General features: G+C 34.8%; 1 protein-coding gene across 3 annotated transcripts in view; it reads left to right on the forward strand.

The window, feature by feature from the left end:
• Positions 1 to 27972, forward strand: part of LOC124356643 — a 115823-nt gene that overhangs the window by 76245 nt on the left and 11606 nt on the right. For 2 of the 3 annotated variants that reach the window (XM_046807766.1, XM_046807767.1), the window contains one exon: positions 22792 to 23036. In XM_046807766.1, coding sequence (XP_046663722.1) covers positions 22792 to 23036 — 245 coding nt within the window. Of the gene's footprint in view, positions 1 to 16419; positions 16575 to 22791; positions 23037 to 27972 lie in introns of those variants that run through there. The other variant, XM_046807768.1, reaches the window with a different exon arrangement.

The following is a 27972-nucleotide window of genomic DNA, read 5'->3' on the forward strand; positions in this document are numbered from 1 at the left end:
TGTAAAATTTTTATAACATATTTAAACAGCTGATGCCTGTCAAATACAGAATCTTAGTTGCTCCCGGCATGTACAAGCGTATCTTTAAACTGGTCGTGATCGCTTACGCGTTGATGGATTTCGTTGGAAAAAGTACCATTGGAATTGTCATACAAATTTCAAAATAGTTGGTATCTTGTAAAATTTTTATAACATATTTAAACAGCTGATGCCTGTAAAATACAGAATCTTAGTTACTCCCGGCATGTACAAGCGTATTTTTAAAGTGGCCGTGCTCGCTTATGCGTTGATGGGTTTCTTTGAAAAAGGTACCGTTGGAACTGGTATAAAAATGACTAAATATTTGGTATCCTATGCATTTTGTATTATAATTGTTATTGTTTTTTGACTTTAATCATTTTAAACAGACGCCATTTTGAAACGGGTCAAAGGATTATGGTAATTTAATATTTTCAAAAAGTTCTACCAATGGTTTATACAATTCAAGTTTCATAATTTTATCTTAACTGGTTCAAAAGATACAATTTTCTTTATGGAAAAAAAAAAACACATACAGACAGATAGACGGAAACGAAAGGTTTTAGGATATACTTCATATGAACTTTTTTTGCCAATTTTTATGTGTAGAACAAAATTTCAAAATATTGGAACACTTAAACCAGAATTCAGCGGATTGTTTATCGATACCGCCCACCTGTACGAACATGAGTTTCTGATTAAATTGGGCCTAATAGATGATCAATCCCATAGCAATTAGCTTTGGCCGTGTGGAGAATTCAACATTGTTGTTGAGTTAATGAAACTCGCCATTCCTCGATGTTTGATATTTCTCAAAGACTTAGAACGCAGATATCTGGCTATTTTGACGACACAAACCCAAAAAGTGACTTTACATTTGTGACGGGAAAATCGAAATGTAAACGGAAAGCGGATTATTGAAAGTGAAAAGTGGCTAATTTGAATTGATGTTGTGCCGACAATACGGTGAATTTGTGTTGGCTGGTTGACTAACAGGGCTCGACACCGCCGCCACCGCCGCCCTGGTACTTGTGCAAATTTATTCCGATCTTATTAGTGAATAAATGGGAACAAAGCGTCACTTGAACTCGGCTGCCGGATCATATTTTCGGTGCACTAATTATAACACTGGATTTGCTAATTAATTTCGGCGCCCCGACACCGAAGAGCGGCGAGTTTTTAGGTGTTTGTTACGATTTATTTTTAATTCAAGTCGCGTCAAGCTTTTTTTGTCGTCTAGGTGTTTAATAGCGGCGCTGTAACAAAATTTAACGTAATTTTCAGAAGTGAAATTTAAATCATAAAATGATAATGGCGAGACCACTACTAAACTAAGCTTTTAAATGTGCTCGTTAATTAATCATAATCTAATTTGAATATAAGTGACTACTAAAGATATATACATATAAATGAATGTTCGAATGTATGTTCTGTATAGACTCGGAAACTATTTGACCGATCATTTTGAAAATTTGTATGTGCAGTATATGTATTTTTTCACGTAGAAGAATACAAATATATATATATATATATATATATATATTAATATTAATCACTGTTTTAAGTTTAAGAAAATTAAAGAACAATATTTCACTTCTATATTTCGGAGGATGTAATATCCCCGTCCCCATGAAGTTTTAAATATAAATTAATACATTATAACATAATTATGAAAAGTGAACAAGAATCAAGAAAACGTAAATGTAAACACTGTGCATGACATGTGATAAAGTCCAGCCGATATAAATTTTGTTAATTTTATCTTGGTGGAATAGTTGATTTTTGTAGTCATTTTATAGTGTATTTAAAAGCCCCACCTCTCCCACTATTAACTTTCTTCTGAATAGAGATGGAGTGGTTTACTTTGAGGGGATGTTAGTAGTTAGATAGTAAGACATATTCAGTCTAGTTACCGTGTCTACTGGCAAACAATAAGATGACATGGGAAAAACCAGCTACAGTATTGGTATTCCCAGTCTTAGTAGTGGGCCTCAGTCAGACAAAACAAAACCTAATGAATGGTGTGTTATTTATGGTTGTTGATGTTTGTTGATTCTTGTAATAACTGATTTATGCTTTGGTGTCGCAAGTTCTCCAAATAACTAGCGAGTGAATGTTTTATCTGCCTTACAACAACTTAGAACGTAACCTAAAATTGTGGGAGTTTTATGAAACAATTCACACATAATTGCACACAAACACGGATAAAGTAACGTTAGAGACTTCTAGTTTGCGCCATTCTTCTTCCTTTTGTGTAATACCTTTAAAATGAGGTGTCACTTGTTAGGGGTTCCTGTTTAAAATTTTTGACTGAACCCCCAAATTATCCCGTTTTTTTTTGGGGGGGGGGAGGGAGATAAAAAAATTGTTCATATATAAAAAACTCCAAAGTTGGTGACATAAACATTCCCCAAAGTAAATATCACTCCATGTCTCTTCATAGAAAAGTTTATAGGTTGGAGGAAGGGTTGGATTGGGACTTTTAAGATTCCCGGTGTTGCTGGATGCTGAGTTTGACGCGACTCTTGTAAACACAGTGTATGTCACCTTAAACGGTGTGATTGTCAGTCACCTCAGAACATCGGTACGGAATCACCATTGATAATACACGTGATGTGTCGCGCGGATAAAAATGTAATCCCGGGATGTATAGAAGTGCAGCGGGAAGCTAATCAAACACTCAGTACAATTAATTGCGGGCTGGAGATGTGGCGGGAGGTTGGCCGGGCGATGTATAAGTAAGCACGGCCGCCTTTTAATTAAACAAGGGCTAATTAATTTAGGCTCACTTGAGAATAACTCGGCATGGGTCTCTCTGTCTCACTCTCTCTCTCTCTCTCTCTCTCTCTCTCTCTCTCTCTCTCTCTCTCTCTCTCTCTCTCTCTCTCTCTCTCTCTCTCTCTCTCTCTATTTCTCGCTTTGTGACAAATACCCCGTTTGTGAACCGAGCGGTTTACAAGTACGTCTATTGTCAGTTCTGTTGGTCGTAAGAGGCAGTAGTTTGGCAGTTGGAGAATATTTTTGGGTTCCAGACAATCCCATAGTGATGAAGAGCATGCGGATTGTAAGAGTGATACTTTGACTAGTAGGTAACAGATTTTTTGTTTTGTTTTTTTACTGGTGCATTGAACATCGAGCTCCGTGATCAAATCAAACTATTTGATATTTGTCATCTTCATGTCATTACGTATACAATATGTCGATTAACTCATGGGCATGGAAGTGTGGCTTATTACTCAAGCAGATTACTCTCTTTCGTGCTTCTTCACCATTTAACACATATAATCTGGTATTTTGACTGGTACTGTAGTTAACTGGTTATTTTTACTGGTTCATTAAATATGTAGCTCCGTGATCAAATCACTGGTCATAAACATTTATTTGTAAAATTTGAATTATAATGTCCTCGTGTCTGTATTTTTAATGAGTTATTGATTTTAGGAACTCGGTGGATGGTTTCTTTGGTGTCGAAATTGTACGGTGTAAACAAATATATCAGTTAGTGAATGGAATTTCCTAGATTAGTGTTGCAACAAGGGGTTGATGGGAAGGGAATATTGTCTAGTGGAGAAATATGTACCCCACTAATGGCTATCAAATTAGAGGTGAGACGGTATTTCAGTAATCAGTACTTTGTAACGGTTACTTTTCTCCAGTATCTGTAACGGTTACTCAGAACCAAAATACTGATGACAGATACTTTTTATCTAGTACTCCATAACGTCACAAGATACAGATATTTCTCGTACTGATTACTTTACTAGTGCTGAAGTACTCATATCCTCACTGATAACAAATACTGATTTGAGGCTGACAAATACAAAATAAATACCGCGATCATAACGCTCCAACTGCAAAATATTGCTACTTCACCACCTAAATCACTTATCAAACCCGGTGTCAGTGTGATATTCTTGAATCAGTTAATAAATCTTTTCAAAGAAAACTATACAGTTTATATAATACATTGAGTTAAAAGTGTTTAATTATGTAAACTATGTTTAGACATTTTATGATTTAAATTTAAAATATGAGTAATTCAAAACTGTGTTAATGTACCAAAAATGTACAAAAAAAATTTAAGTTACTTATAAAATAGAATTTTGTGTTCGTAACCTTAAATAATACCATTGTAACAGCCCATTTGGCTGTATTCAAAGAAGCAGACATTCACTTTATTGTACAATTCATTAATTACATCTCAAAAAGTATAATCTTTTTGATAATAATAAATTACATATGTAATTATTTTTTACGTAATTGCATTGTACTTTCGAATACTAATAATTACATTTAACACATTTACTACATTTTTAATAATTACAATTTTGTTAAAGCATTTACAAAACCGTGTGTTTGATAACGATTTAAGTATCCAGTATTTAAAACGTTACCAGTAGAGAAATACCGATTTCAATTATCCAGTATTTTAAGCGTTACCAGTAGGGAAATACCGATTTCAAGAATTCAGTATATAAAACATTGTAAATACTGATTTCAAGTAACCAGTATATAAACCGTTACAAGTACGAAAATACTAAATTCAAGTATCCAGTATTTAAAACGTTACCAGTACGAAAATACTGATTTCAAGTATCTAGTATTTAAAACGTTACCAGTACGGAAATACTGATTTCAAGTATCTAGTATTTAAAACGTTACCAGTACGGAAATACTGATTTCAAGTATCTAGTATTTAAAACGTTACCAGTACGAAAATACTGATTTCAAGTATCCAGTATTTAAAACGTTACCAGTACGGAAATACTGATTTCAAGTATCTAGTATTTAAAACGTTACCAGTACGAAAATACTGATTTCAAGTATCCAGTATTTAAAACGTTACCAGTACGAAAATACTGATTTCAAGTATCCAGTATTTAAAACGTTACCAGTACGGAAATACTGATTTCAAGTATCCAGTATTTCTACTCAGTATCGCCGAGTAACGGTATCAGAAGTAACGGTTACAGGTTCGTACTGATTTAGCCCATCTCCATATCAAATATGGTGAAGTTGAAGGGATGTGAGGTCACCACACAATCTGTAGTTTTCCGGAAGCCCTCGCATGTAGTGCTGTGGTGTGCAGAACTACATTACCCACAGAGGCAGATCCTGCCCCTACTCCTGTTGTAGCCTGGCGAGTGCGAGGGTCAATGTCAATGGGATTACGGCGACGGACTTCTCCTGTAACGAGGCTTACGTCAGCATGAACGTCTTCCCACACGGAGGCGCTCCCCGCCTGAACTACCATTGTCCACTACCACTACCACCGCTCCTCCCACCGTGGCCCCCCTCCTACTACTCTTCTAGAGCTGAAGGATCTGGAAAGTGTGTCCAGTATACACGAGGCTTCCATCCCAGTAGAGGTGGGAAATACCGTTATTTGTCAATAACTTATTACCAAAATAACGTGGTTACTTGGTATCACGTTCCAGTAGCGTAACCTATTACCGTGGTAACATGTTATCAGCTGATCCACGCTCGGTATTAGCATCATGCTTGTTACTGAACTGACGTTATTGAGTTGCCAGTAAACTGAGTCAGACTAGATCTACACGTGTGGGGCTATTTAGACATAGTATACGAAAATTTAACTGTCAGTAGCAATGTAATTTTAGACTGATAAACTACTATCAATTATACTAGTTATAAACTGGTTATTTAAAAATTTCACTGCACAATTCAATTCCGTTTTTTGTATAATAGTTTAGTTTAGATACAAACACGTAACTAAATTTAAATATATTTTAACTACTTTTAAATATACATCGGATTTGTTTTCATTTTCCCAGAAACAAGTCAACGTTTTTGTTTTGATAGATATATATTTTTATTTATTGTTATTTATTTCAATCTGATATTTAATTCCCTGTCCCTCCCGCACATCCAGCTCACTCCACTACGTTATTGGTTTCACAGTAACGTAATACCAGAAAAGCGTTACCAGAACTGGTCCGTTCCTAGCCTCATTGCTTGCACGGTAATAGCCTTGGCTGTTACTCAGTAACCAGATAACTGAGTAACCTAATACCAGAAAGACGTTATGAACACGCCAAATCATTCCGCCCACGTGTTACTGAAATAACAGGGTGTTACTGGCAAAACGTTATCCTGGTAACAGGTTACCACTGAATAACGATGTTACCGACACTAATACGTTATATACCGCCCATCTCTACTTCCCAGTGTGGGTGGGTACAAGAGTACAGGGCATGGCAGGTAATTAGTTGTGTAAGTGTGCTGCAAGTGTGGGGTCAAAGGTCATATATGTGCCTCCGTGTTTACTATACTCGACGGTCATATATGTACTTCCCTATTTTAGGACAATTTAATGCCAAGAATTAGCGCTAGCAGTTGGGTGACAAACGACCCGCTTGCGCTCGCGGAAAACATTCAACTAGGCGTTAATAGAAAAGCGCCTGCACGCTTTGATGTCGTTTGAATCCCACTCCTGTCGTCTAGCTAGGTGGTCTTTTTTTACAACGATTCCACAAAAGCTTAGGAAAACAGATGAGTGTTTTAAAACATAGAACAGAAACCTGCTCTGAATAGGCAATGCGCGGAGCTATGAATTCCTGCCCGAGTAGTGAGAAAACTGTTAACCCGAGCGTTCACCGGAAAACGGATCCTTCTTTATCTTTCCATAAACTATTTAACTTTGGAAATTGCTTTGATGTAATCTAGTGCCTCGTACAACAACTGTCAGCACAATAGTGTTAAAACATTGCTCGAGTCTGTGCAGGCGGCAAAACTACTGTTTCAAAAACAATGCAACCTGGTCGTTGTTATAATTTTATTCATCGATGTTTTTGGAGAAATTTAAATAATCTTATAGTTGTCGGGAGAAGTTTCAATATTTTTAGAGTTGTTACTTGAAGTTGAAGCGATAGTAATCGCGACATGTTCATATTTCGCAGTTCATTGTAGACAGCCGGCGTTAACATTTCTCGATTAATTGCAGGGAGACTGTGTTCATATTGTTGGTTCATTGTAGAAAATCAATGTTCATATTTCTCGCTTCATTGAATAAAGACTATGTTCATATTTTTTCGGATCATTGCAGAAAGACTATGTTCATATTTCTCGCTTCATTGCAGTAAGACTATGCTCATATTTTTCGGTTCATTGCAGAACGACTATGTTCATATTTTTCGGTTCATTGCAGAAAGACTGTGTTCATATTTTTTGGTTCATTGCAGAAAGACTATGTTCATATTTTTCGGTTCATTGCAGAAAGACTATGTTCATATTTTTCGCTTCATTGCAGAAAGACCTAGGGTCGGTCGGGGTAAAATGGGTATACTGGGGTGAAACGGGTATAAACATTATTTTATATTATAAAACTTGAGTTATTGATGTTTTTGGATCAGAAAAAAATACATAAATGTATAACATCATCTTATATGATATTATACTGAAAGTGAGTTTGGCTAAACTGCTGGTAGCTTCTTAAAATGAAAAAAAACATATGTTCACAGGAGTCAGTGTAACCAAGACAACCTAACTGATGACATTGTTAAAAGTTAACCTAATCAAATAGAAGTTTCAAATTCAGTATGTATACATTACACATATATACTTTAACTTTTAACTTGTTTAATGTTTTAAAGTTTAATAGGTTTTATGCTATTCATAATTTGTTAACATGGGGTAAATATAGGTATAATATTTTAAAAACTGAAAACTAACCTCACTTTTTTTGTTTTAGATCATGCCCACGCACATACATAAAGAAAAAAACCCAAAAATATGATGAAGATTCTTTGAAGGAAGCAGTAAAGGAAGTTGACAATGGAAGCTCAGTATATGCTGCAGCAAGAAAATATAACATTCCTTATGAAACCCTTCGGCGGTGGAGTGAAAATCCTCCTAAAACTCCTGGTTCTGGAAAGGCAACAGTGCTATCAAAAGAAGAGGAGAACTATATTGTGGAGGCTTTATTGTATGCAGCAAAATGTGGTTATCCACTAGATAGAAAAGACTTGCAATATATGGTGTGTAGCTATGTAAAATCAGTGGGTAGAAAGACGCCATTCAAGGACGATATGCCAGGGTAAATGACTTTTTAAGAGGGTTTGAAAAAAAGGTGGGCACATGAACTATCAAAACGGAAACCCGAAATATTAACAAAAGCAAGGGCTGAAGGACTGTCTCAGTTTGTGGTAGATGAGTTTTTTTAAAATTTATGAGCAAGTTTCTTGTGGAAAATGGGTTAGAAAATCACCCAGAACGTATTTTCAACTTGGACGAAACTGGCCTAGGCACAGATCCCACTAAGGGTAAGGTCTTTGTCCCTAAAAGTGCAAAAGTGTCCTATTCAAGATCAGGAGGAGCTGGCAGACTGCAATACAGTGTTCTTTTTGTAGCCAGTGCATCCGGTGAACGCTACCCACCTTGTGTTGTTTTTAAAGGACAGGGAGATTTGCAAAGTACTTGGGTTCAAGGAGGACCGCCAGGTGCACTCTATGGAGTCACACAGTCTGGCTGGATGCAAGATTTCATTTTTGAGAAATGGCTCATTAATTTTGCAAATCAGACAAAAAATCTTGAAAAAACCAGTTCTTGTCTTGTTTGACGGACATGGAAGTCCACTTGACCTATAACGTAACCCGAGTGGCAAGAGACAATGACATTATTCTTCTGTGTTTGCCCCCAAATACATCCCATGCACTTCAGCCATTGGATGTTGGGGTATTTGCTCCTATGAAAAGTGCGTGGAGAGAAATTTTTGAAGAACTGGTATCGTGAATCGCGGCTTAAAAATGTTGACAAGGCTGTTTTTTTCCAAGTCTTCTAAGTAAACTGGTATCGACTTCATTCAAATCTGAGCACATTATTGGTGGTTTTAAGGCTCTGGGATCTATCCTGTGAATAAGTCTGTTTTAGAAAAAAGGATTGTTTCAGTACAACCAACTAGGCCAATGGACTTACAAAGTGGAGCACAAACCTAAGCAAAACTCCATCGAAACACCCAAAGACATCGCAGAGGCACCCATTGGCCGACCAGAACCCACTGGGATTAAAGTTAGCTAATCCTGTACAAGATTTACCCGGCCCATCAAGTTCTGTAGCAGGCCTACCTGAAATTTCTCCTTCACCAATGAAGAAACTGAGAGAAGCAATTTTAAAGTACATTGTCACCTGAACATCATCAAGTGTAAAAGATGCATTGAAAAAATTCTAAGACAAAAAGGCGACGAGTTCAAGGAAGTTGTGGTGAAGTAATGACAACAAATGAAGTAATGGACAGACTGAAAGAAGAAGAAGATGCCAGAAAAGAGAAAATAAAAAGTAAAACTAATAGGGCCTAAACCCATTACAGCCTTAGGAAAAACAATAAAACAAGAGCCTGGATTTGGTCCAAGCAAAGCCGCAAAAAAAAACCTAGAGCTACTAACCGCTTTATTTGATACGGCAGAAAGTGACGATGAAAGCAGCCTACCTAAAAACGTAAAACCTACTGAACCCACTGTAGGATCATGGGTAGGTATATAAACTACCAAAGTGAAATGTGGCACGGTTGTGAAGGAGTACAGGGGACAAATTACTGCACAAGATCTTCGCAACAAGGAGCGATATTCCGTAAAGTTTTTGACAAAATGCAAAGGTGAAGGAGAGCGTTACATTTTTCCTGATAAAGAAGACATTGAGTGGGTTTGATTTAGGACAAATTTCTAATGTTTTTTCTGTACCAGATTATAATGGGAAGATTTTTCAAGTTTGTGTGAAGTGCCCCTCTCAACGAACTGTTTCTATGTTTTAATTTTTTAAATAAATTACTTGTCTAACTGATATTTTTAGTAATAATAAATTTTTTGTGACCAAAATATTTCATTAGTTATTTTTACTGTGCCTACTTTACACAAATACTGGGGTAAAATAAGTACAGCACTTGTAATTATTGTGTTTTACTATGAAAACATTACTATACCCGTTTTCCCCCAAACCATGGGGTAAAATAGGTATACTATAAAAAAAATAATTACTTTTTATACTAAATAGTTTATTAACTTTTATTACATATTAAACTATTCTAAGAGGTCACAATGATAAGCTGGAACCTGTAATTATTTTGTAATTATTTCAAGAAACTTTTTTAAAAGGCCCTTAAAGTTAAAAAGAGCATGTTTTTGTACCCATTTTACCCCGACCGACGGCCTATGTCCATATTTTTCGGTTCATTGCAGAAAGAATATGTTCATATTCCTCGCTTCATTGAAGAATGACTATGTTCATATGTCTCGCTTCATTGAAGAAAGACTATGTTCATATTTTTCGGTTCATTGCAGAAAGACTATGTTCATATTTTTCGCTTCATTGCAGAAAGACTATGTCCATATTTTTCGGTTCATTGCAGAAAGACTATGTTCATATTCCTCGCTTCATTGAAGAATGACTATGTTCATATGTCTCGCTTCATTGAAGAAAGACTATGTTCATATTTTTCGGTTCATTGCAGAAAGACTATGTTCATATTTCTCGCTTCATTGCAGAAAGACTATGTTCATATTTCTCGGCTTACTGTAAACATACTGTGTTCATATTCCTCTGTTCATTGTAGTCAGACTGTGTTCATATTTCTCAGTTCACTTGAGACAGACTACTGTTTACCGGGCTCGGTGAGAGTGACAGCTGCGATCGACGAGTCACTCACAATCACGTAGTTAGTCTCTCAAAGACTTATCACAGTCATATATATTTTTAAGACAATTTATTGTAATGGATAAAGCTTCAGACCGTAAAGTCAGAGCAAACCGTCTTTTACGTCTCAAAAGTACTGGAAGATCCGGGAGAACGAAAAGAAGTCTACTGTACTGACTGTCACCGTTTTGCCGGAAAAGCGACTTTCCTACCCATTGACCTTGTCACCCCCGAAATCAGTTCAGTTCTCCTTTTGACCAAGAGGACCTACTTACTAGGACCTCTCTAATGAGTTTAAGAATGGCATGTCGCGTCCTACAGAGCAGTGACAGTCAAGAGGCGCGCGGATGAGAAGATATCGCCGAACACTCGACACCAAAGATGACGTAAGTTGTATGAAGTGAAAGAGAAAGTGATCGAGTGCAGTTGTACTTTACACTGAGGTTTCAGTAGTGCTCTAATGGGACTCTCTGTTTTGTAACTCGTGGTCCGTTACGATGCTTACATTAGCCACGAATACAATGTGTGAAACATATTTATTTCAAGTCCCGATTTACACATCTGCCTGTGTGATACCTGTGTGAAGGGCTGAGAGTCGCTGCAGCCACACGGCAGGGCGGCCGCCCTCAAGAGCCCTTGGCCCCTCCACCCCCCCACCTCCTCACACACTACACTGCCTCTGTTCTGTTCTGGTGGAGCCTGTCAATATACAACACATCTACAACATCCGCCTCCACTCCCACCCCTTCATTGTCCAATTCGTATTTATTTCATTAATTTGGTTTCCAAGAAAATCAATAGTTTGTTGGATTTTTTAAATAAAGAGTTTAGATTCCCTTTACCTTTGTGTCATGTTATGCAGTCCTTTCTTGGGCATAATCGCCACTTCGTTGACAAACCCAAAATTGGGGATTTTGGGGGCAGCTCAAAAATTTCAAATTGAAAGCCACATCGAGTGACCTCTCATTCTGAAGGTCCCCGGTAAAATAAAACTAACAACGCAAACTAAAGGTCTGTTTCGTAATCCAGTACAAAATGGTGGCCAATTGAAAGTACAGTGGATTTAACCTTTTGGGGTAGCTAAAAGATTCAAATTTTAAGCACCACTCAGTCATTGACTTCTCATTTTCAAGGTATTAAAGGGGGGGGGGTCAAAGGAAAGTAGTTAAAAAATAACCAGTAAAAATAACTGATAACACTTACAGTTCGTAACTTATGGAATGTAGTTTGTTCTGCAGTTAGGAATCCCTAACATTCTTTTAACGTTTGTTATTTGCTAGGATTTATATTTAAACCAGTAATTTGCTTTGATTTTTTCCCCCTTTTAACACCACTCGATGAGACTTATCATTTAAAATTTACTGCGTGGTGTTTAGATTTGTTTGCAAGTTCAATAAAGCCCCGTTAACGCCGAAGTTGCAAACCTGTATTGCCGACTTTCATCGGGAATTTTTAAAAGAACGCTTGAAAGCCACTGCAACTTCGGGTGGCTGGGCGATTGCCAAGTCTGTGTGGAATGCGAGTTGCAGCCGGCCAGCGAGTCTGCAACTAGCCGCGCTTCCCGTCCCGCCTGCCTGCACAACGTCTTCAAAATCTTTGCTGGACATTCGGAGAAAGTTCAATTTGTAATGCCATCGCATCTCGATTCTGCCGTCATAAGTTCTGTGACATATACGGGGTGAAAACTTCCAACTCGTATTAAAAGACTTATAGCCCAAGTTTCAAAATTCTTTAAACGGTAGTGTATAGTACTTATTGGTGGAACAAAAATAAATATTTTCAAAATGGGGTGCTCACCCTCCTGCCCCCCTACCGAAAGCCAATTTTTTTGAAATGGCAACTAATATCTTGTGACACCTCAAGTTGAAAATCATAAAAATGCTGTGTTTTTGTAAAAAATATTGAAATCAGCCAAGCCGTTTGGTATCAGCAGCCAATAATGTAATTTCTTACACAACAACAAGTTTATTAGTCTACAAACTACTTATTATTATTTTATTACCTTCCCGTCATTAGTATTTGTTCATAATATGGTCTCACCTTATTATTCACCCTAATGTATAATTAAACAAGTAAATTGTAAAAGATTGATTTTTATCTCTAATCTATCTATCTTTAATTTTTAATTTTAATTTTTGTTTTGTTTTATTACATGGATATAACGCATATTTCTAGACCCAATTTAATATGGACGAATACCCCTTTGGGCTAGGTGTAACACAAAAATAATACCGCCGTCGCAGTAGTAAAAACCAATGTCATGTGCAATAAATAAGATATTGTGATCTTACGTAATAGTAAATTGAGAAAAAAAAACAAAAACAAAATAACCAGCTGTTTCAGGAGTTATCATTTTGGCCAACTATTTCAGAAGTAAAAATAACAATGGTATATGCAAAAGTACAAATCGTAAATATTGTAATGAACTTCTATCCATCAGCCTCCTTCAGTACTTGGCCCTTCTTGTATTGCGTACAAGTGCTTATAAGTAGAATATGAATATTGTTTAGGCTATTAAATTATATACAAGTTAATAATAGTGGAAGTTGTAACAGCGTATATTCAACTTTAAAAAGGTTAACAGACACGTGATGTCACGTTGGCAGGTGTTGAGAAGCGCGGACGTGTCTAGAGCCGCGTCCAGAGCTCACTCTGGGTTTCCCTAGGCAACGGGACGTGATCACCATGGCCGAGATTGCACGTCCGGGCATTGTCATTCCTTCACCGACATTAGTATTGTTTAAGGATAAATAACATTATCCATGCCTTTGGCGCAGTGTAGCGGGTACAGCGGTTATCGCAAGATAACCGGATCAAGCAACGTCGAGCGTGGCTGGCTGCTGCTTGGATGGGTGACCGCTGAGCGATCCTGTCCTTGCAAGCGGTCCGCCTGCCCGGCCATTGGTGGTGGTTCGGAAGTCACCTTTAAGCCGTTGGTCCCCAGGTTCAGTGTTAGAGAGGGCTTTTAGTCCTGACTTCGTCTGGTAAAATATGACGTCTTTACTTTAGCCTACTTTAATTGCTTTTTAATTTCCTTTTTTTATTTATTTATTTTTACTTTTTTACATTACACATCATCGACATCTTTGGCTGTTCTGTTAATGACTTCTGAAATTGGGACAATTATGAATTACAATTTAGCTCGGGTAAAAGTTGAAAACTCTATTTAATGTGTGTTCATTAATGTACATTTGTACCTCCATTGTATCATATTTGTAATTGTTCACCTGAACACAAATAGTACATAAATAGTCTTATCATTTATGTTCGTCGTTTCATACTCATACATATACAAAATAAAATTAAAAATATATAACAAAATATCAGTGTGTGTATTTCTATATGTGTTGTAAATTATCCCCGTGCGCGCGCGCGCGCGTGTGTATAATTTGTTGTGGCCTATATCCTATCTAAGAGATAAATAAAGTTTATTATTATATTCAAAATTCAATACCATTGTATTGAAAATACATGTTTTCCAAACACGCATGTACATTCATTGCTAGAGAAGACTCATACACAGACTATACAGAGTCCCCCTCCCCCCCTCTCACAGCACACGAGCTGTGTTTAGTGGCGACTTTGTCTCTTTATCTCGGTGCCTTAATTAATATTCAGGTTTGTCTCTAATGACCTCTAAAAGTTTTATCGAGCATTTAAAACTTGTGTAATTGGTATTCAAATTGATTAAATTGAACGTAAATATAAATGTAATCGACAGAACGAGCGCAAATACTCCCAATCTCAGGAGTTTCGTTGTAGTCTTGTCTTAGAGGCCATTACGCTAAGCGCGGCATGATATAAAATGGCTTGAGTGACTTAGACGTATGCCGACACGCGTTTCGGACAGTTTACACCGAAAGCAATGCCTTGTAAGCTACAATTGCATTAGCTTCAGTTCGCTCATTAGTTGAGCTATGGTCGTTATTGGATCAGAGTTAGGGCCGCCATTCGTCCATATTTCGAGTGGTGGTTATATGTCCCACCACAAATAATAGTTCTTCTAATATGTACCTATTTTTAGTCAGAAACGTTTTCGCTGTTTAATTGCAGTTTTCAAGTTCTCAAAACAAGGGTCTACAGTAGAACCATGCGTTAGTTATCAGTAAGCTTTCAAATACCATAACAAACAGTTTAGGCTATATCTATTTCAAACAGCGATTATTATAATCAGTAAGAAGATGCCGTCACTGACTTAGGATAAATAAAAGCAAGCTAGTGGAAGGCGGTGTCCTCGAATAAGTATTCAGAATTCGTGAACTACCAAAACTAGCGGAATATCGCTTTAGTACAGCTGAATAGTAATGGGAATGCTGAACGGGTGTTACTATACTTTAATGTGAACCACTTTGAATGTTCAGATTTTTATGAATCCTGTTGAAAATGACAACTGCCGTCAATTAATTTAATTTATTTTAGCTATCATTAAGTTACACTAATGCTTTACGAGTATTAAATTAAGCACTTTCACTGTTTGTTGATAATGCGTAGAAATAAAACGGATCTTGCATTTTGAATTGTAACCAAGGTTTATGTACACAACCCTTCAACTTCCAGGATAAATTTAGTTACAGTACTAAAGACAGCAAGGAATAATCATTACTTTCGTGAGCAATGAACTAGTTTTAAACTATTTTACATGTCGGCTAAATTTTCATTAAAAATCGTTCTAGCTGATGGTATAGTTTTTTCTTTACACAAATTGATAGTAATCCCTGATTTCAAGAACATATCCAGCGTAAAAAGCAAGTTGTCCTGTTCAATTTTCAAAATATTTGTGGGCTGGGGGATATCCCATATTCCACAGGCTCTCTGGCACTTTTGTGTCCTGATTTCTGTCGGTGAACATATGGCAACCCTAGACGCATATTTAATAAACCATACCATTAGATGTCGCGTAAGAGTCGTAAGTGTTAAAATGACATGAACGGTTGGAAGTAATCAATGCAAATATATTACTCAGAAATTAAGGTTTATATAATAATTTTAGTTTTTAAGAGTGAAAACCCGTGTAATTTACCAATACGATTAATACTAAAAAAAATCTAAAACCAAATTAAAACCTTGTTAGAGAATTTTATAGGCAGTTATTCTCATCGTTTTTTATGGAGCGGCACTAGGGTGGTCCCCACTGAATACGCGCTGTTTGTCACTTTGGATTAATGTGACAAGATTTAAGTAGGCTCCTTCCAGAGTTGTAAAATAAAGATTTTATCACCACTACCAAATGGTAAGTTGATGAAAAGTTCAACTTTTACAGTTTCGGCAATTCATTTTGACGAAGTGTAGTTCGGTAACTAAACGAATTTTCAATTAACCGAAGATTATGTATTGCGTGCCATTGATATAGTGTCATACCCACACCGTAAACCTATACTGTGTACTAATTGATGATGTAAACTTGCGCCAGACTGATTTCATCAAATTGCAACGACAAAATAATGTCAGAAGTATTGTGTAACTTAAATAACAAAAGTGTATTAAGGTTTTAAAAACGCGTTGTTCCCTTAAGTCAACAGCAAGCAACAAAATCGAGTATCCAACGCACTTAAATCATGTCGGAAGTTCCATTGTTTTTGAAGCAAACAGTAAAATCAGTGAATCGAGTTATATCTGTGGAATAGACCGGGTGGGGTAGGATAGGCCAGTGACAAGGACGCCATTATAGTAGCGCTGTGTCAACGACTGATAAGCGCAGCTGATAGTGCGGTTACTAGTAGTTAGTGTTGTGATAGCAGTTACGATGACAGTGTGCACGATCCGGCAACGTTGCACTCGCAGTCGCAGTCGTGGCCGTGATTCACACAGATCAGCGCTTGAATCGAACGTAACCTCACTTTCTTTCAGTTGGTGCGTAGTACAGAGGCCTACGTCTACTACCGCGAATACTACGGCTCTACTATAACCGTTGCGTAAGTTAACTTTTTATGTATATTTGAAAATAGTATTGTAATATTGTTGTTCTTTCTACAAAAGCTATCACTATTAGAATTACAAATGAATGCAATATTGAAATAGGTAGTAAATTAAGACGTGGAATAAACAAACTACCTATGATATAGTAGCCTAGTAGTATACTGATGGAAAACTTAAAATCTGTTTCTAATTACTGTTTTAGTATTTGAATTTATGAACATATTCTAAGTTGTTTTTTCAGTAGTTCACAAGTAAACTAGTTATGCGTTTTCTCGATTTCAATGCATGTATCCACAAAAGTTTTCAAGCATAAGTGTGCTTCTACAGTCTTTAGGCGGTATGTTTTATGGGCTACCTGTGACCTTTTCAAGGTTTTTCCACCTAGCCTACCTTTTCTACAACTAAAAAACAACAAAACCATCATTTCTAATAAAAACAATAGTATGTATCATTATTTTCTGTTAAATAGCCTAATAAAATTGAGAAATTAAGCGCACATACACAACTTAAAAGTGTTTACATACACTGAGAAATACAGTCATGCTTTTGAAAACGTTTAGTCAGAAAGGGCCAAATACAGCATAATATAGCCTAAAAAGCTAATCTATGAACTCTAAATGCTTTACTTTTTATAAATATATTTATTATGTATCAAAGCAATGCAGAAGCAGATGGGGAAGTAGATCCATATGTGCAACAGTCCCTTCAGGGTCAAAGGGGCATTGTCATAAATAACTAGTGGTTGTACTGCTGAATAGCATTGTCAATGTGGGCATGCACAGTATGCTAGAACACTAAAAAACAACTGTTTTCAAGTCTATTTTTGTTCTGTGTATTTGTTGTGTGTTCATTTGGCTATTCATATTATAATATGGACACTCTGTATAATAATATTTTAGAGTGTCCAGTTTAACTGTAGCACCATTGGTATCTCAAAACTGCTAAATTTGCAGAAAGGTTTAACCTTCAAAGTGGCTGTAGGATGATTTTTGCCTTTGTGCAGAGGTTCACTAAATTGTTTTTAGATTGTATGTAGGCCTATTGTGCTAAAACCCTAGATCATTATATGTTTTTGCGATTTGTATATTCCATTCTGACACAAGTTTTTTTAGTAATTACTGCTTAGTCAGAAGAAAAAGTGTTTTTATTTCAAAAGTCAAAATCGGATGGCCATAACAATTTTTTAAATTTCTATTTACATAAATCCAAGATTTAAAAAAGTTAAAAAATTTATTTCTTTCCTCGGAAATACTTTTTTAAATGCTCTTATTAGTTTTTTTTACTATGTTGATATTAATTTAAACGTGACACAATTAGCAAATCTGTAACTTTTATTTCAAAATTCTGGTGAAAACCTTGTATAGGCTATTGCTTATAAACAACTTATTTTATGTAGAAAACAAAAAGGACAAAAAAAATTTATATTTTTGTTTGAATTTTTAAAAACTAAAAAAAATTTGTGAGAACTCATATGGCTTTTAGCTCAAAAGGTGCTGAAAAATTAGTAAATTTAACAGATGATATTATAAAATTTCGAAATGATATTATAATTAATTTATAAATATATACTTAGAAAATTTTATGCTAAAACAAAAAAATGCATATATTTTGTTTTATTTATTTAAACCGAAAAATAAAGTACAAAATAACATCTGAAAAAGTACCACCGATTTTATGAATGCCTCACAAGTATGAAGACAGTCATAATTGATTTTGTTTATTATAAAATCTGCTTAAATCTATAGATTAGTACTTTACTGTCATCCTGGACATGTCTGAGCATAAACTAAAATAATGTGCTAATTAAAAGATATTCTCTGCAACATAACAGAAATATAATTAATAAACAAATAAATTGCAAGGGAAAAAGCTCTGTCAAAACAATAATCAATATTATGTTTACAGGTAATGTAATTATATATTAAACAATATGATTTCACACTCAAATCTCGCATTATAATAAAAGAAAGTGATGTATTACTGTTCTTTCAGAATGTCAACAAGCGCACCAAACAATGTACAACTCGGACTGACTGGGGAGTTCTCGCGTAGGATAATGCAGCAACCAACAAAATGGTTGCTTTTGTAACAGCTGTGTCATGATCACTGCTGACTGACAATTTTCTTACAAAGATATTCAAGGGAGAGTACAGATCTTGCTTGGGCTTTCGTTTAGTGTAAATGAGATTACTAAAAACTGTTTTATATCGTTTGTACAAATAAAGTAATGTCAGTCGGTTTTCCGATTGATGAAACTTTTATGTTATGATTTCACAAATAAAGGTATAATTTCAAAAATCTGTTGAATGGAAACTATACAAAAATAAAAATACATAATTGATAATAACGCATGTGAAATTTTTCTAAGTTACTGAATTTTGTTGGATGAACTGGTTGAAATATTGTTCTTATTCGTTTACTATAAGTAGACTCTTCTTTTCATTGGTATATAAATGATATATTTAGATTAAATGTATTATTTATAAACATTAAACCATGAGTAAATGAGAATAGCAGATGATTGGAAAACCAACTAATGCCTGCCACCTCATTAACAAAAAAAAAAAAAAAAAAATAGATGTCACATATATAGGGTTAAATGGCTTCACCCACTTTTTAGTAGAAATTTAAAAATTATTTTAGAATTTCAACATTTAAATTTTGTACGGATTATTGTATATTTTCTTGCAATTTTGGATACAAACAAACATATTAAGATGCTTTTATTCTAAAAATGTTCTTTTTAACTGATTCCTTTAAGAGCTGCAGCTTATGAAGTTTAAAAAATGACATGCTTTAACATCTTTACTGAACCAGTTGGGTGAGTAATTTCAGATGTAGTAAAAAAGCGAATTGATGATTTTGATAAGTGTACTTTTAGTATGATGTCCAGGTTCAGTAATAAAACTTGAGTGTAATTAACAAATTGTCAACACGAGTGTAACAACTGAATACAACTACAAAAGTAACGATCACAATAACCCTTAACCAAATAAGTCCATGTAGAGACAGCTTTGTATTTATTGAATCATTGCAGATAAAGGATAAAATCTATACACATCAAAAGTACAAGGGTAACTCTTGAGAAAGTGTTTGTGGTTGAATTAAGAAACGTTAGGTGCGTTCAAAGCAGTCCCATCCAACGTCGATGCACTTTTAAGATTTTTCACTAAATGCACCAAGTCATTAATTTTGGAAATGAGTTGAAAGTGTTTATGAAATATCTCATCAATTTGGCTTCAGAAGAAAAGCGATGATAAAATGCTGAACTGATAAATAGTTTGTGTTAGTATTTTATTCAGTACTGGAATTTGTAATCTAATAGTTATTGATAAAATGTGATATTATATGTGAGTAAGTATAGTAGTCCCACAGTTCTATGATTAGAGCTATCAACTATCATAAATTAAATTTTAAAACAATTATATCCGAATTCTTAAATCCAAGTAGAAATTTATTAAGCTTTATACCAAGCTAACTTTTACACTTGGTAAACAATAACAATGCATATTGTTGTCGTCTTGTTGGTTAGAGAATTTGTTTAAAATTTCAATCGTTTCAACTTTTTAAGATCAAAATATGAGACATTGTATAAAGCGGTGATGATTTTAAATTAAAAACGTTACCAACTTAGTGCTGTGTAACTTAACTGAACAATCAACATGTAAAAGATGTTGTAAGATTAATAATTTTTGGAATTGGACCAAGGCAAACTAAAACGGTTGCCCATCCAACTTGATTACACCACTACACGGCCAAGCCGGCCGAGAGCACTCTTTAATCTGCCTCGTCAACCCTAATCTAATTTCTTTTATGTTTTGTTAATGTTTTTGTTTACTTAGTATGTGTTTGGGTACTACTGTTTCCCTAAGGAAATTGCTCTTTCTGTTTTTCCACGGACAAAATTATCTTTCTTCCTGTAGAAAGACGTTGTTTTTAAGAAAATGTTCTTATATTCGACTAACATTAACAATTTCTTGCGACACGAGTCACGTATAGACTTAGGGCAGCGGAGATAGTAGCAGTGACTACCCACTATAGTTAGCGTGTTAAATAACGGTTATATCTGTTGATTATGAAGGTTTGAAGATTGAAGTTCTTTATTCCAGTAGTTATTTATTCATCCTTTTATAATAGCACGACATCAGTTTAATGTAGCAGTGTTGTCAGGTGAAAAGTTGGCCTTAATATAAAAAAAAAAATACTGTATTTAATCAATATTTGCATAGTTAAGGTCATTGTAATATCAATGATATATAATACATGCATATTCAGGTTCAATATAATGTTTTAAAACAAATATTTACACGGTCAATCATCGTCCAATCTCTGTGTATTTAACATATACGCTCCTGTTATTATAAACTCATTGTTGATTTTATGTTGTGTTAGCTAACTAGCGTCTGGTTTGTTTTTCATTCCTTCAGTTTGTAACTTATCTATCTGTTGTTTCTATTTGTATTACTGTACAAGCGTAATTACTAAGGCTATTTTTTAATTTTGTTTTGAGTTGCACTTTACAGTTTAGAACGACAAAATCTAATTAGTTGTGGATGAAAAAAAGCTGATAAGAAATAGCTGTACGCCTATAAATGATAATCGCCATAGCTTGAGTTCTTCTGAAAACCAAAGATTGTGCAAAATTTCTTATTGAAGTTGACCGAGACCGGATTATGAAATCAGATATAGGATTTGAAGAGCAGACAAAGCTAGCCAGGCAAAAACTAGGACTGTCAGGAGGGAGTTGTTTGGCGCTGAGAAATTTAAGGAGCAAGGTTATGAAGTTGGAATGTTAAAATGTAACTCAACTTCTTTTTTCCGTGTTTTTCGTGATTTCACCACAAATTTCACGTTATCTCAGGAAGTGGTTTGGTAAAATTAATTCAAATTTTTACTTATTAGTTTAATTATTTAGCATGTGCAGATACAAATTTCTTAGTAGATTTAGGCTTCTAGTTTAAAACAAAGAATTATTTAAATAACGGTAAAAGAAAAAATAAGTGCAAATATATATAAAATTACTTGGTGTCTTCAGTGTACCATATAATAAATTTTATGAACAAATTTCAATTTTCTGTTTTTTTATGGCTTTTGAGATATTTTGGTCATTTACATACAAGTTAAAACATAATGAGCATAAGGAGGGTGTACAATCTTCCTTTAATATAGATATAGCATGAATCCCATGAACAAATCATCAAAATAAGTGAAGAAATACTAATATATATATATATATAACATACTATAGTTACAATGTGAGCAATTTATATTAATACAAAAAACAAGAAAATAAACCATTAAGTGTATTATATAGATGCAATGATGATACTACAGCTCAGAGTGCGAGCAGTAAAAATAGTTACACAAATAGTAAAACAGCAAACGAGAGAATAAACAATCAAGTCTAGTTCATTGGTAGAAGATGTAAGTGCAACAACGATACTACAACCACAGTGTTAGTTACTACTAGTGGACCTGTGAAGTATACGTACATGACAAGAAAGATAGAGTTCATTAGTAGAACATTTATTCTTTTATATACTTCTACATCATGCTACTTTTTTCCTGCCATCTTAGTCATTGTCATCTAACTGTCACTTTTCGTTTTGTTATGAATATTATTGTTTAGTACTGAAAATCTGAAACACTTCCTGTAGTGTTGCGTAACTGATAACCGAGATGGTTGTGGTCCAACAGAATTTTGTAGTTAGCTTATATTTCAAGATGTAATCAAGGCAACCTAATTGTATAACTCTGTTTCCAAAGATGTTTACCTAATGTAAAATAATTTATTATAAAGCTATTTCACAACGCGACTAAACCGTGGACATATAGATTTAATTTGTCTTTTCGAAGGAATTTTTTCATATTAGAATCTGGCCTAAAAAATACCACAAAGAAAACCAGAAGTTTCAGTTGTTTTATGTGATATCTAAATTATTTGATCTAATAATCTTTGCCCAGACGTGTGCATTCTTTGAACAGAATGAAGTTGACACCATGGATTAATTATTGGTTAATTTGTTTCAGGCTTTTGAACATAAGGTCTTTAAGTCTGGCCACTTTGTAAAACGTGAGCACGGCTTTTGACTGAGTCAATCAATCATTCAATCCTGCGAACTCAGTGCTAATTTTTCTTGTACTGCAGCTTCACACACACACACACACACACACGTAGACTACCTTGTATGACTCTATTGTATTGTGTTGCAGGCATGGAAAGTGAGGCAGGCAGTGTGGTGGTAGGGGCTGTAGGTAGTCCGGCAGATCCCTGTGTGGCTACTCCTTCCTCTCCCTACTTTCTGGACTCAGCCCTTCCCAGTGACTCAGATCTCAACTATGACCACCACAGCTCAGAGGAGGAGCTGGAGGTCATCAACAGTACGCCGCACCACAGCCAGGAGATTGTCCGGAGTAGATCGGCCAGCACGGTGCCGGAGAAAAGGAAATGGTCTCAGGTCAGTTTATATACTATTTTACAAATAAAAATAGAATTGTTATTATCGCAGGATCTAAACTCCTAATAGTAGCGATTTAGCTTTATTTCATTCATTGTTCTCAGTGAAAAATCAAAATATTTCAGAATCTTGAAAATTATTACATCAATTTTGAACAAAATTTTGAAAGTAAATCTAATTTATGTTTAATTTTTTTGTAATAACAGAAAAAAAGAATTTATTTTCTCACTCCAACACAGTACAAAGATAACAGTCTTAATATATCAAACATCAGATTATTGTACATTACTGTAACAATGTCTAGACTAAATGTCCAAAATCGTCTATTAATAAAAAACTAACATAAATATTTCTTTAAAATTGAAGAATACAGTGTATAATAAAAACTAAAAGATTGACAATAACAATAATAGTATTTTATACCAGTGATGTTTGTGTATTTTAAATGTATAGTGCTAACAAATATGAAAGCATGACCGTTTGTAAGAAACTAATCTACGGTTTCGCAGTGTTAAAATTTTAAACTTGAATAGATAGGATTAGGAATTAGAAACTGGCTAGACATTCAAAGATACATAGTTTTTGAGTTTTAGTATACTTCCAGTATCCATTTAAACCCAGAGTTTTAAAGTGCAGAAATATATTGTACGAGTTATATGTCATGTAGAATTAGGAACTCATTATAGACCTACAGTTCATCGCAACATTTACATACCTTGTATAATTGTGATCCTTACAACACTTGTGTGCACACAAACTCACTCTTGTGTTCTACTTGTGTACAATGTGTCGCCTAAGGCTTGTAATAACATGGAGGGTTGTAAACATTTCTCTGAAATCATAAACTTTTTTGGTTTAAAAGTGCTTTTGTTTTGTAAACGAGTTCTTATCTCGCTGTAATAAACCACATAATTAGTATGTGTAAAGTGTGTTACACTTGTTGTAGTTATAGCATTTTTACATATTACATGCAGATATGTTTCATGTAGTTATTTAACCCCTTGAGTGCCTGTCATATTTCATAGGTACGTGCGGGAAATGCCAGGGTGTAATTTTGCTGTAAAACACATTTTTACTTATAACACTAAATTTTTATTTTTTTAAAATTTTACTTAAAAAAACAGTACATTTATGTATAAACTTATAACTGTATTTTCTTTACAAAATACAAAGAAGTAAAATAATTGTAAAATTTTATTCTTTGTGTTTTGTAAATTAAAAAACATTATTGACTAAAAAAAACTAAAATATTCAATAAAAAAGTCTAGTGTCTAAGTTGAGATTGGTATAGTATTCTACATCTGTTTATGAGTCTAGACGACCAAATTGGTAATCATATTTTTCTTAAAAGTTACAGAAAAGTAAACTGTCCATTTTTTAACACCGGTTTCAGATTTGCACATTTTTGATCATTTTATGTATTACACTTACAATTTTTGTTTTCTATATTATATATATTTGCTCAAAAGGTAACAACACAGGGGGATTGAATTACCTGAGCTTTGTTATTCAAGGCCACGGATCACCAAAATACGAAACGTAAACATACTTATGATACATTGATCGTAAGCTAGACTATCGAACATCGCAACATCCAAATATGAGACGTTTTGGTTCACCATGCAGCGTTTAATATCTATAAAACTGAGTGTCCACACTGTACGGACGTTGGCATGGGAAAAGTTAAGAATTAACCCAAGTTTATTATTCTAGTATCATTCACTATGAAAATATTCATTCAGATTTTACTGCTGTTAAATAATTTCAAATAATGTATGTTATTTAATTTATATTAAAGCAGATTAACTTCATCAGCATCAGAAAATCGGAATTTTTATTTTACCTTAATATAAGAGGATTTAGTCAGAACTAGCCTAAACCCGCGGCTCCGCTCGTGTGGCAGTAGATATATAACATATAAATATATAACAATTTTGGCATTATGTTATTTTCCAATAAAATTCGTCAAAAAACTGCTCAAAGGAATTCTTAAAAAAAAAATGTTGAGAAAAACATTCTTCAAAGAATATTTACATGAGAAAACAAAAATACTTGCCTATTTTTGTAAACCTTTTACTGATGGAAAATAACACTGTTCTTGGAAATTGTAAAAAAGATATCAAATCACGTTTATCAAAAATTTGACATTTGTGACACGTTGTAAATGTCAAAAAATGTTTGTTTACATAGAAACGTCAAAAATATTTATGTTTACTTAGTTACTGTCAAAAATAACAACAATTTTTTGTCGCATTATATATGTTTACAAAGAACAGCTGATTAAAAATTTGAAAAGACTCTTTCACTTAATAACATATGTTTGCTGCAATGCATTTCTTACGGGTATTTCTGTAACCAGTGGGGCGGAATCCTGAATCGGGAAAGGGATAAAAAGTATCCTATAACCTTCTACAGATCAAGACAAACAAATTAAAAAAAAAATTAGGCGAATCCGTCCAGCCGTTTGTGAGTGATGCTGTTACACACGAACAGTTTCATTTTTATATATATAGATTAGCTTTTATTAGGTTGTATTTAAACAAGAAATTCATTTAAAAATTGTCTTTAAAAAACTTTGTGGTAGAATTTTTGAACATGTGGGGTCAACACAGTGCAGGATCTTGTTACTACCCATTCTCTGTGCACATTTTCAATGAGGTAAAGTAAGACACCAGTGAAACACTCGGATCTCAAATGCAGTTTCAAGCGCACGGAGACTACCAGAGATGGCGCTTGAATTGATAAAAACTCTATGTACTTTGGTGTATCTGTAGTCACGACGTTTTCTTTCTCCTTCACATTTATGAAGAACGCCTTCATTTGCTCTCACTGTTTCCAGTCGAAAGACAGCATTACAATAATGACAATACTACAACAGGTATCCTGTAATGAGTGGAGTTAGTTGTCATTAATGATAGCAGATATCTCTTTGTCTTTTCTGACCTGAACAAAGGGTTTCATGTAACTACTATTTCCTCCTTATTTGTTTCATTCACATGATCTTGAAATGAGCCCTTCATTTGTGTCCTGATAAGTTCCAATCGAGGGCTTTTTTTTTACTGTTCTACAATTTTTTTAGTGTGTGTCTGTAGGATCTGATCTTTGTTCACAGTACTTGGTTTTGTCTGTGGTGACTTTTGAGTAATTTCAGTAAATTCAGTCCTGATCACTTTTAGGAGGGTGCACTAGTTAGTTGTTAACCGTGCCTCTGCTTTCAAAATGGGACTAAAATTTCAATCTGCACTATGAGTAGAAATTTGTTTTAAATACATAAAGGTTTCACTATAGAAACTCGTATAAACTGTTTATAAAATACGACTATCTATTAATATGTTCCAGAATACCATTATTTGTTATCTTGTACGATCCTGGATAGTATTGTTTGGTGGATCTAATGATATCTGTTTTTATGTGTCTCGTTTGGTATCAGTTGGTACCAGTGGGTAGAGAGGGTTGACTTATTTGATAATGAATGTATATTTTGTAGTAAGGCGGTCAATGAATAACAATAACGTAATAATAATAATACTAAATAAAAACCAACCAGGAGCAGTATTTAAGGTCTCCAACAGTTCGATTGTCTCAGGTCCCCTGTTTTTCACTGAGTGGTTTATCGTCCCTTTTTCCATTGAGTATAGGGCATAGTATAGGGGTGTTTGGGAGCTGTGCTTAAAAAAAAACTAATAGTTTATACAATTTTTATTAAATATAGAATTTCTTATGAGAAAATTGTTCTGAATATACATTACAATCAATTAATATTGGCAGATGACTAGTTTTCTTTCATAAGCTATTGGAGAATTTGTTCTTGTAACCGCAAAGACATCAAACTAGTGAAAATTTTTGTTATTGCGTTTACAGAAAGTGCATTAGTAACCCTTCAGCAATAAAAGTGTTTTAGTAGAACATTTTGAAGGTTAAAGTAAAACTAGATACAACAGAAAAAATTTGATAATTATAAGTCCATAGAATTGTAGTACACTGGCTATAAAGTTGAAAGAATGGTGGTCATAAATGAATTTGCACAGACTACCTGGAGGAGGTAATATATGTAAAGCTTATGTAATGTTTGTCAGGAGATCTCACTTACGTAACACATCAGAAGCGATCTTCTGTGAGCTTTGCGTCGCTAGCATAGTGTAATCAGTAACTATTTTGCAACATAGAAAGCAGATATCGTGGTAATGAACAATGCGATTGTGTCATGATGTACATTGTCCATTGTCAAAGGCCTCCAACCAGAATAATCGACACAAGTAACGAGCAATTCTGTGATTTATCAGAGAACGCAATATGGAGTAGGCATTATGCTCTGGAATCCGTCATCTATCCTCGGGCGATTGAGGAGCGTACGTACCGTACCACTCAATTACGTGCGTATGCTGGATTCAATCACGGCGTGTTTAGCGTCGTTTGATCTGAGGCGAAATGTAAATTCAAGTTAAATTGATATTACTGTTGTGCGGCAGCAGTCGCATAAATGTGGGTGCTAGATGTATTGGAAGAGTGAAGTGTGCGGGTGTCGGATCTTAGATAGGGGTAACTGAGAGCCGATTAATTTCATGACAGGAGAGGGTGAAGGGGAAATCAATGTGGGGGGAGGGACGGAGGGGAGGGCATTGGTTGGGGGAGTGAGAGGGGGACTCTTAAGTGTTTGGCTGGTAATGAACCAATTATGATAATTCCCCAGCTCCATATCTGCTGGCAGTCTGTTGACATCCGTGGATCCAATGTTGGGAGTCATGTCAAAGGCTGTGAGAGATGGAGTTGTGGCAGGAGCTCTCTCCGCAGCAGTTAATGTTACTTGCTCATTTCATTACCTTTACCTTGTGTACCTTTACCGTCTAATTCTACAAGTAAAAATTTTGAAGTTAAAATGGTTTTTTTTATGTCAAAGAAATATTGAAGATTTAAATTTAATGCAACTTATGGACTT

Source organism: Homalodisca vitripennis, chromosome 3 (assembly GCF_021130785.1).
Source record: "Homalodisca vitripennis isolate AUS2020 chromosome 3, UT_GWSS_2.1, whole genome shotgun sequence".
NCBI lineage: Eukaryota > Metazoa > Arthropoda > Insecta > Hemiptera > Cicadellidae > Homalodisca > Homalodisca vitripennis.